At 50.6% G+C, this 10,713-nt stretch overlaps 1 protein-coding gene across 1 annotated transcript; it reads left to right on the top strand.

Annotated features, from left to right (window-relative positions):
- Nucleotides 1-393: 393 nt before the first annotated feature.
- On the top strand, nucleotides 394-6,891 carry PRSS16 (serine protease 16; the record flags this gene model as incomplete). The annotated part of the gene is made up of 12 exons (XM_082847355.1): nucleotides 394-463; nucleotides 539-699; nucleotides 1,536-1,635; nucleotides 1,778-1,907; nucleotides 2,682-2,805; nucleotides 3,075-3,152; nucleotides 3,239-3,286; nucleotides 3,726-4,016; nucleotides 4,771-4,912; nucleotides 6,302-6,481; nucleotides 6,561-6,706; nucleotides 6,823-6,891. 12 exons carry the CDS (start codon nucleotides 394-396, stop codon nucleotides 6,889-6,891), a joined length of 1,539 nt encoding a protein of 512 aa, XP_082703481.1.
- Between the last annotated feature and the right edge of the window lie 3,822 nt (nucleotides 6,892-10,713).

Genomic DNA, 10,713 nt, shown 5'->3' with positions numbered 1-10,713 from the left:
GTGTGCTGAGGGCAGAGAGAGGAAGAGGGGGTCCTGAGGTAGAAAGAAGTGGTGACTGAAGGAAAGAAGAGACTGAGGCACAGGCAGGGAGACTGAGGGCCTGTGGGGAGGGAGATCAGGGGGCAAGAGAGGAGAAAATCGGGAGCAGAGAGAGAAGTAATTGAATATCCAGGGGCCACACCAGCAGGTCTCTATATACAGACTCTGGCGTCCCTGCCTCGCTTTAGTGGTTCCAACAGAAGCTTGACCTGTCCCAGGACAGGAGTCTGGAAAGAAACCTGAGCTCCTGATCAAAGACTATAAATTTAAAGGCCAGCCCTGGGAACGTTAGATGAAGTCGAGTGAGCGGGGAGAACACAGCACCTAGAGCTCTTGCACAGAGGACTGGACACCATGGCCATTGGGCCTGTCCCGTGGCTGGGCCCTCTGCTCCTGGTTTCCCTCTGGGGGTCCTCAGCTCCAGGTAGGAGGATCCTGAGTGTCAGGCAGGGGGTCCTAAGGGGGCCTGGCCTGACTCTTTCCCCTCCATGTCCCACAGCTTCCCTCCTTAGGCGCCTAGGTGAGCACATTCAGCGGTTTCAGGAAAGCTCTGGCCTGGGCCTGAGCCTGGACACAGGAGGTGTGGCCCTCCCAAAAGAGGGGTGGCTGGAGCAACCACTGGACCCCTTCAATGCCTCCGACAGACGATCCTTCCTGCAGGTGAGGCCCGGAGAGGGGGAAACCACTGTGTCCCCTGCCCCCCTCCTTAGTCTCCCTACCCTGCCCCTCGGTCTCTGCTTTCCGTTCCTATCTCTACACCTCTGTCTCCCCATCCCTCTCCCCCTCAGTCTTATCCAATGCCTGCTGTCAGAATCCCTTATGGCCCTTTAGTCTAGCCCCTCTGTTTTTTTGATTTGCCCTCTAACCCCTAATCTCCCCTTCTTTTCTTCAGCCTCCCACTTTTTTTGTCCCTCAGGTCCTGTCCTTCAGTCTTTCCTTTTCCCTGTCATTCACTCTCACTCCCCCACTGCCCCTCAACACTGCCCCCGCATCCTTCAGATTACACACTAAACCCACCACCAAGTCTCAGTATGGAGCAAAAATCTGGACCATCTTTGGAACCAGACCTGGCTAACAATAGGCACTTGAAGGTATCTACTGAATGAATGAACAGATTCACCATTTTTCACACCTACTCTATCCACAGTCTCCAGAGGTCATCTCACGTAGACCCTATTCCTAAATCCATCTGCATTCATTACTTATTCTACAATTATTATTTCAATATATTGCAAGTGCCTACCAAGTGCTAGCCACTATTCTTGACCCTGGGGATATAAGAGTGAAAAAGCTGACAAAAATATCTGCTCTTGTAGATCTTACATTCTAGATGAGGAGACAAAGAGGAGAGAAATGAACACGTAAATAAACAAGCCTATTTCAGATACTATAGGTATACAGAGATCCATTAGGGAGAGAGACTGGAGCGAACAGGGAATAAAGAACAGGTCAGAACTCTCACAATCCCATTTCTTCTTCCCCATCCTACCTCTTAGCGGTATTGGGTAAATGACCAACATTGGACCAGCCAGGATGGGCCTGTATTCCTGCATCTGGGGGGCGAAGGCAGCCTTGGGCCTGGCTCAGTGATGAGAGGTAAGATGCAAGGGTGAGGAAAGACATAGATGAGTAGCTGGTGGAGGCCAGGAAGGGGAGTTGCATATTGCAGTGCTATGAGGTCTGAGGGTTGCAGGAGTTGACACCCACTTCACACACACCCCCTCTGGACTCTTCACAGGGCACCCTGCAACCCTGGCCCCAGTCTGGGGGGCCCTGGTGATAGGTCTGGAACATAGATTTTATGGCCTGAGTATACCCGCTGAGGGGCTCGACGTGGCCCAGCTCCGCTTCTTGTCCAGCCGCCATGCGTGAGTAGGGGTAGGGAAAGTGTTTGGGGTCATGGGACTGAGGATGTCTGTGTTTTGGCATCTCTGCATCTGTGTCTCTCTCCTCCACTGCCCGAAGTTGACCTCTGAGTCTCTGGTCCCATGTTTTTGTCTCTGTCTTTCAGTGTCCTGTTCTTTCTTTCCCCATCTCTGGGTCTCTCTCCTTCCCTTTCCCCCAACCCCCCTTTCCACTGTATTCTTACGTTTTGCTGTCTCACTATGGCCTGTTGGTCCAGACCACCAGCATCTCTTACCTGGATGACAGAGCCTCCTCACTGGTCTCCTTGTTTCTGCCCTTGATCCCTCCAGTCTATTCTCCAGATGAAGCAGAGTGCTCATTAGAGCATAAACCAGATCACCTCTCTCCCAGCTCAAATCCTTCACATATCTCTCATCACACTCAGAGTAAAGACAAAAGCTTTGCAATGGCCACAAGGTCTGATTGGCTCTGGCTCCCCAATTAACTCTCTGATCTCTTCTACAGGCTAGATTTTCACCCAAACTGCCTTGGAGATTTTCCCTCTCCCACCTAGTCTGGAAGAGAATGGTGGAGGCTTTCCAGATGGGTCTCCCCTGACCTAGGCACTCATGAAGAAATGAGTTTGTGGGCATGCGGAGTCCTCAGAAATACCTCATGAGAAAAGAGCCCTAGCTTCTGGCCAGACTCCCTCCATTCTCCATTCCCGCCTATACAATGGGGGAATCTTCAGAGATTCCCGGTGTTGGGGACTGACCCAGCCTCCCCTCTGACCCTAGGCTGGCCGATGTGGTCTCTGCCCGCCTCGCACTCTCCCGCCTCTTCAACGTCTCCTTCTCCAGCCCCTGGCTCTGCTTCGGAGGCTCCTATGCCGGCTCCCTGGCTGCCTGGGCCAGGCTGAAGGTCCCGGGACTCCTCTGGGAGGACTGGGGGGAGGGAACTTGGACACCGGGGTCCCCAACTCAGATAATAGAATACCTGCCCACCACACTCCCTCCTCCCACACTCTCCTTTCCGCCCAGAAGAGCTTCCTACAATCTACCTTCACGGGAGTCCCGTGTATAGAAGGTAGGGACTTGCCTAAGATCACACAACGAGTGAGTGACACAGGGGCTGGAAGATATGGGATCCCAGTCCCTAAGCCCCCAGGCTGACAACTTCTCCTCCCTCAGTTTCCCCATCTCATTTTCGCCTCCGTCGCCTCTTCCGCTCCGGTGCGGGCCATACTGGATTTCTCCGAGTATAATGACGTAAGGATGGCAGGCGGTGGGTCCGGGTGGGGAGGAGGGCCTCAGTGGTCGGAGTCACCTGATACTCTCCGGCGGTCGGACTTTAGGTGGTGTCTAGAAGCCTAATGAACACTGCGATTGGCGGATCCCTGGAGGTAGGATGTGGGGCCCAGTCCAAGGGGGATAGGGAGAGAGAAGAGGCCTTGAGGATGGGGGCCAAAAGAAAAGGTTGACGCTTGCAAGGTGTCGGGGTCTGAGGGACTTGGGAGCCCCGAGAGGTGGGTGGATTTGGGAAGAAGGCGGGAGCTGAAGATGGGTCCGGGTACCAAGAAAGGAGGAGACCCAACAGAGGCGGGGCCTGGGGACAGAAGACCCTATCAGGAGGCTGTTCCACTGTGGGGCGGGGCCTGGGGGGACGACCCGGAGGAGGAGCCGGAAGAGGGCGGGGCTTCGAGTCTGAGTGGCGTTCAACAGACCCCGGGATGAATCTGGCGCCGGGAAAGTGGGGAGCCCAGGGAGGATGCAGGTCGTGGAAAGGGAAAGGCCGGGGCCCGGGTCCGAGTCTTCGCCAACGCTGCCTCTCGTTCCCAACAGTGCCGGGCTGCTGCGTCCGCAGCCTTTGCGGAGGTGGAGCGACGGCTGCGCGCGGGCCGCTCGGCTCAGGCAGCGCTGCGAGCGGAGCTGGGCGCATGTGGGTCCCTGGGGCGCGCTGCGGACCAGGCAGAGCTGCTGGGGGCGCTGCAGGCACTCGTGGGAGGGGCAGTGCAGTACGACGGGCAAGCGGGAGCGCCGCTGAGTGTGCGACAGCTCTGCGGACTCCTCCTCGGGGACCGGGGCAACTGCAGCAGCCCTGCGCCCTACCGCGGGCTTCGTCGGGCAGTGCAGGTGAGCACCCCTGAGCACCGCCAGGCGCCGGCAGACAAGGGTTCCTGCTCCACCTCCGCTGTGTGATCTTCGTCAAGCGTAAAGCCTTCTGCACCTTAGTTTCCTCGTCTGTAAAATGGGTATGACATCTCATAGGGACCTCGGAGGTGAAATGAAGTAGGGGCATGGAAAACACTCAACAGGGAGCCTGGCACACCCTATGCAAATGTTAACGACTATGCTTACTATCTAGCTTGCCTACCTTGTTCTGGCCTCTTCCTGGAGCCTGCAACAGCGTCTAGCACACAGCAAGCTCTCAATTAGTATTTATAGAATGAAAAACGGTAGCCCTGGGGACACAGTTCTCCTAGAGACCGGGCTCCCAGCCTCGGAATCCACAGCTACAATCCAGCTGTCACTTTTCCAGCGTTTTCTGCACCAAGTACTGTGCAGTGTGCTTCACATTTATTATTTCATTGAATTCTCACAATAATTCGAGGTAGGCACAGCTGAGGAAACTGAGATCTAAGATATTCTCACATGTCCAAGATCTCACAGGTAAGACGTTCTTGGTCATCTAGTACCTTAATCTCTAGCCCATAGGGACCTAGGTCCCCACCACCTCTGACGACTGAATCCCAGGAGAACTCAGGGACTCACTCTTCTGACTGCTGACTTTTGACTTGTAGGGATCTATGGCTCCATGCCCTGGCTTGATGGGGGGAAGGGAGGAATGTATGTATGTATGTATGTATATATGTATATTGTCCCCTAGGTTGTCACACACAGCCTGGGTCAGAAGTGTTTAAGCTTTTCTCGAGCAGAGACAGTGGCACAGCTGAAGGTCACAGAAACCCAAGTGGCCGGCATTGGCGACCGGCAGTGGTTGTACCAGACCTGTACCGAGTTTGGCTACTGTGAGTGACTGGCCTAACCCTCACCCCCAAAACATACATTCTGTGCTATGCCCAGACAAGCCATCTAACAGGTAGTCTGGACTCGTTTTCATTTCCATAGGACAACTAGCCGGACTGCTGGGCCTCGTTTAACCTGCAGGTGTGGGGTGTGGGGTGAACAGCCGTACTAGAGTGTGCACGTGTGCTTGGCCCTCACGCACCTTCTCACTCACACACTTAGCCCTCAACATGAGTGATCGTCCCTTCAATCTTCTCTTCATCTGTGTGCCTGTCCCAGGAATGGCCCTACCCTCTCCAGTTACCAGGCTAGAAACCCTAACAGTGCTTTGCATGCCTCCTTCCCATCATCCCCATAGCTTGTCATCACTGAGTCTTGCCCACTCTTTATCCTGGACAACTCTGCAGTTCACCCAACCCCTTTCTCTTTCCACCTCTGCTGTCCTGGTAGGGACCCCCATGCTCTCCTGCCTGGATCCCGGACCCAGCCTCTTCTCTGGTCTCTAGGACTTCCCTTCACCCATACAATGCAACTTCCTCACAGGGCTTTGCATATTTTGACACCCACCCCCCCACACCCCCACCCGGCCTGATACACCAATCTTCCTAATCCTCAGACATTTTCTTGGATTACTTATCTTCCCCTCTTCACACAGTTTACTCGTTTTCAAGTCTCAACACAAGATGTCCCCTCCTCAGAAAGGGAGGCAGATCTCTCAAGATAAGTCTGCCTCCCTGCGCCCCACCCCATGAGCTCCTTGTTCTTCTCCTTAGCACTTTCCACAGTCTTACCATACATTCTTTATTGCCTATCTCCCCTCTGGACTGTGAGTCCTGTGACGGCAAAGCCTGGGGCTGTTTTGTTGTCACTGTGTTCCCAATATATTGTTCAACATATATCTGACTACATGGTAGGTGCTCAAATAAATGGTGAAGGAAGGAATGAATTAATGTGAGGCTGAGAAGTTAGATTTACCCTGAAAGCACAGAGGAGCTATGGATATTAAGCAGGGGTCCAATTTGTGCTTTCAGCACTGCAGGCTCCTTCTCACCTCTAGACCTTCGCACATGCGGTTTCCTCTTTTCTTTCTTTGTTTGCCTCACTCCGGCTAATTCCTTAAGGTCTTATCCCTTGCAGGATGCTGTCTCTGAGCCCACTGTGCTCCCTCTGAGATGGCCCCACCCTTACCCCAGGCCTTTGTCCATAACAGCCCTGATCATTCTGGGCCATCACTGTCTGGGGATGAGTATGTCTCCGACAGGAACCATGAACTTATTGAAAGGAGGGTCTGGAGCTGTCTTGATCATCAGTGGGGAGAGCTCTGTAAATGATTATTAAAGAGGTAGGGGGCTGGCTATGTACTCCACACTTATGGATACCTCTCTCCACAGATGTCACCTGTGAGGTCCCTGGATGCCCTTTCTCCCAGCTCCCAGCTCTGCCCTCCCAACTAGAGCTATGTGAGCAGGTGTTCGGGTTTTCAGCCTCATCCATAGCCCAGGCTGTGTTGCAGACGAACTCCTACTATGGTGGCCAGACCCCAGGGGCCACCCAAGTGCTGTTTGTTAATGGTGAGCTTGCTATCAGAACCTGACTCCTTAGTGTCTACCTGGCCCCAGCTCAACACACCATTCTCTCCTTCCTTTCCAGGGGGTATAGACCCCTGGCATGTGCTAAGTGTAACACAGCCTTTGGGACCCTCAGAATCAGCCCTTCTCATCCCTAATGCTTCTCATTGCTTGGACATGGCACCTGAGAGACCCTCAGACTCCCCCAGCCTCCGCCTAGCACGCCAGGTAAGCGAGAAAAAGCTCTGGGTGATTTGCACTGTCACTTGCATACTAATTTGCATGTTCCTGCTCTCTACTAGTGCTGAAGTCTGACTGTCCAAATTCTCTCCACCTCGCCACAGAACATCTTCCAGCAGCTGCAGACCTGGCTTGGTCCGGCAAAGAAGAGCCAGATTAGCGGTGGGGTCTGAGCCCCACATCCTCATCATTCCCCGTGTGGCCACCTCAGTCCTGGAAGTATACACTTATTGGACAAGAGAAAGCTTGTTTTGAAAGAGGAAATTCCCAGGAATTCGGATTTAGCACCTGTTCTGCATAAAACTGACTTGTGTCTGCAAACGTCCTCACTCCCAACTAAAAGTGCTTTGTTACAAAGAGTTATGTGAATATAAGTGATTCTCCTCATCGTGAATATTGTTATTTTAAATGTCAAAGAAATATGGCTCTTTATGCTCATCTCCTCCCCCTGCAAATCAGCTTCTGTCTCAAATTCTGCTCAGCTCCTGGACTGGGCACCTTGCTTCATGTCTCTCTCTGGACCTCAGACCCTGACCTGTCTCTGCTTCTCACTGTTTGTCTCACTGTGCCCTCCTCCCTCAGTCTCTTCCTGTCTAACTTGTCTCTGTCTCTAATTGTCTCTCAACCTCCTCCTGTTTCTCTGGATATCTTTCTTTCTGTCTCTCTCTGTGTCTTAGTCTGTTTCTGTTTATTTCTCTGTGTCTGTGTCTCTGTCCCTGTCTCCCAGTCAGCATCTCCTCTACTCTCCTCTCTTGCATGCTCGGTCCTTAGTTATCTCCACTGTTCTACTCCTGTCTCTCATTTCTGGTCCTTGTGTCCCTTTAGTCACTTTCTCTCTCACTCTCTCTCTGCCTCTATTTCCCTGTCTTCAGACTTTCCGTCTCTCCTTCGTTATCTTCTCAATATCTCTCTCCCTCAGGCTCTGTTTCTGTCCCTTATGCTCTTCCCCACTGTCTCTGTTTCTCTTCCTGTCACTTAATCTTTGTCTTTCTCTGTCTGTCTTTCAGTTTTCCATCTTTTTCACTCACCATCTTTTTCCATAATTAAATGTCACTCTCAGGCATTTCCAGCTTCCAGCCCTAGGGATTTAGGGTTCTGGTCAAACCTTCTTGATGGGGACACCCCCAAGTTCTAAGAGGTTGGGCCCAGTACCAAGGGGTCCGACCCCAGTACTAAGGGTCCCGCTTAGCCTGCTTTAGCACTGCCAACAGTGCCCTGTTCAGCACTCAGAGCCGCAGCCACCAGGAGCAGGAATTAGCAAGTCAGGGCGACTGAGTGCCTCTGCGAAGCTGGGAAGTGGAGGAGAAGTAAAGACAAGTCAGGACAAGGGTTTGGGGGCTGGGATGGTAACAGAAGCCATAAAGCCCATTCTGTGAGGAAGTCACTCCCTGCCTTTCTTGACTCCAAACCCTGAGGAGTAATTTTTTTTTTTCTTCTGAGGATTAATCCCAGCTCACCGGGTGCTACCCTGTACCACTTACTGCTCTTTAACCACAGCCCCTCATGCTGAGGTCTAGCCTCAGTGTCTCCCTTTATATATTTAGCATGTGCACCATGGTCTGATACATCGTGGGTACTCAGTACCTATTGAGAAATGAAAGAATGAGGTCAACCCTCAACTCTTCACATACTTTTGTTTTTCCTCCTACTTTGCTGGATGCAGCTTCTTTCATTCTCCTTTGCAAACTTCTTCTCCATGTATTATTCGAATGGGTCTGGGTTTGGTGCTGGGCTGCCTTCCCTTAAGTATTCTCAGAGCTTCCCTACCAATGTGTCTGTGGTACCAGGGCTAGCTCTCAGGTATTCCAGAATATTGATTACCTCAGCCTTTGAGGGTTTTCTCTGGAGGCCCTTCGGCCAGTGAAAAAAGCCGGGGCTGCTCCGCACCTGACAGGTGCAGGTGTTTCTGCCTCTTTCCTCTGAAGTTGCTCAATTTGAGTCTCGACGCTGCCACCCTTCTCAGATCTAGATGTTTCTCTTCCGGTCCAGATAAAGCCCCTGATTCTGGGGGCGTAGTTCTGCTCCGGGTCAGGGCCAACCACACAGTGCGCGGGGCGGGAGGCATTTCAGGATCACTCCGAGGCCGAGGCCGGCGGCAAGAGAGTGCAAGTTCGCAGGTCTCATGTCCTGGGATCTGTCCGAAAGGGTCTCCAGGAGCGCAGTATACCCGCAAGAGGCGCGCGCAGGGCCCGAGTCCTCGGAGCCCTGCTCCGTGGTCAGTTCCGTGATCTGCCCGCCGCCAAATCTGGCTTGGAGCATCTTCTCGTTGGCCCCCGGTCTTCCCTGGGTAGGAGGAAGGACACCTCACTCTGGGGCTCTGATTGTTTGGGGTCAGAACTGTAAGTTTGAGAGGGGCCCCCAAGAAGTAGAGTTCATTGAGGCCAAATGTTAAGTTTTTCTCTTTTTCTTTTTCCTAACTCCGCGATAGGGGAGAGTGAAATAGGAAGAATGTGATTTTTTTAATGTTAATTTTGGGTTGTTTTGGTTCTTTATGTTCCCTTTTCCCCACCCCCAGAAGAATTTGAAGAAACCGTTTTATTTCCTTTTCATTTAATTATGTAAGGAGGAATGCCCTGGCTATCCAGCGGCCAGTTAGCTCAGTTGGTCAGAGCGTGGTGCTAATAACGCCAAGGTCGCGGGTTCGATCCCCGTACGGGCCAAGCTGTATATAATGAGGTCACTTTCTTACATTTATACACAGACGAGAGTTCTGCCAGTTTCAGGTTCACCGCGATATCACAATTAATGTGTGGAAGACAAACCTCTCGCTGAGAACTTTAAAAAACTTGAACACACGCCTTTGATGTCCCCCAAGGTTGCGGTCCTGTTTTGACTCCCATCTGCAGGGCGAAAGGTTAGCAGGGAGTGACCCAGCAAGGGAAATAGAGCTGCTTTGGGCATATTATTTTTCCACTGGGTAACTGATTCTTGCAAAGAAACTGACCCTATTGGATTATTTTCGTCCAAAAAAACCCTGGGAAACCATCCACACTTTCTACACTTCCACACTTGGGTCTTAACTAGTTCTGCGAAAGATGAAACAAGATTTTTTATATGACCTGTGAAAAAATGTATTAATATCAACACTAAGAAAGAAACAGCTTTGCCAATTGTCTCTTTCTAACAGGGAAAGAGCTCCCAATGACCAAACCTGGAACAGTCTGAACAACAAAGAGTGTGGTTTTGGATTATAGAAGTTACCTTTTTGTAAGAGACACTTATATTTATACTTTGGGATAGGAGAGGGTTTCTAAAGGAATAAGACACAACCACGCTAAACATAAGGGGAAATTTGATAAATTTAAGTGAAATGAAGAACTCTGTTAACCCAAAAAAAAAAAAAAACAACTATAAAGTAATGAAACACAGAATGGGAGAAGATATTTCCAATATAAATAACGAACAGGACTAACATAAAAATATGCTTTAAAGAACTTTTATGAGTCCATGACTCTATGAAGTCTATGACTTCTTGAGAGAGTGAGCCAGGCAGAAGATGTTTGTCTTTTATTTAGCTTAAGACGTCAAACACAGCGTCACCTCGGCTTCATTCTTTCTTAGAAGCGAATCACTAAGCCCAGCCCATAGTCAAGGAGAAGGCAATCAGACTCCACCTTTTGATAAGAGGAGTGCCAAAGAATTTGTGGAAATATATTTCTTTAAAACTACAGCAAACAGATTTATTAGAAATTAGGAAAATGCAAGTTATCCTATAATTAAATACTACTGATCTTCCACCAGAATTACTAAAATTAATATGACAAGAAGTACTGTTTGGCAAGGATGTGACATAATAAGAACTTTCATCACCACTATTGTCTAAAATGATACAACTACTTTAGAAAACAGTTGGACTCTGTCTACTAAGTTGAAGATATACATACCCTATTATCCTAGAAATATACACAAAGGAAATATGTGCACAAGGAGATTCGTATAAGAATGTTCATAGTAGTATTGATTGTATAGCCAAGAACTGGAAACAACCTGAATGA

This window comes from Leucopleurus acutus, assembly GCF_964270905.1.
Source record: "Leucopleurus acutus genome assembly, chromosome: 10".
Taxonomy (NCBI): Eukaryota; Metazoa; Chordata; class Mammalia; order Artiodactyla; family Delphinidae; genus Leucopleurus; species Leucopleurus acutus.
This window is presented reverse-complemented; position numbering and strand designations above follow the sequence as displayed.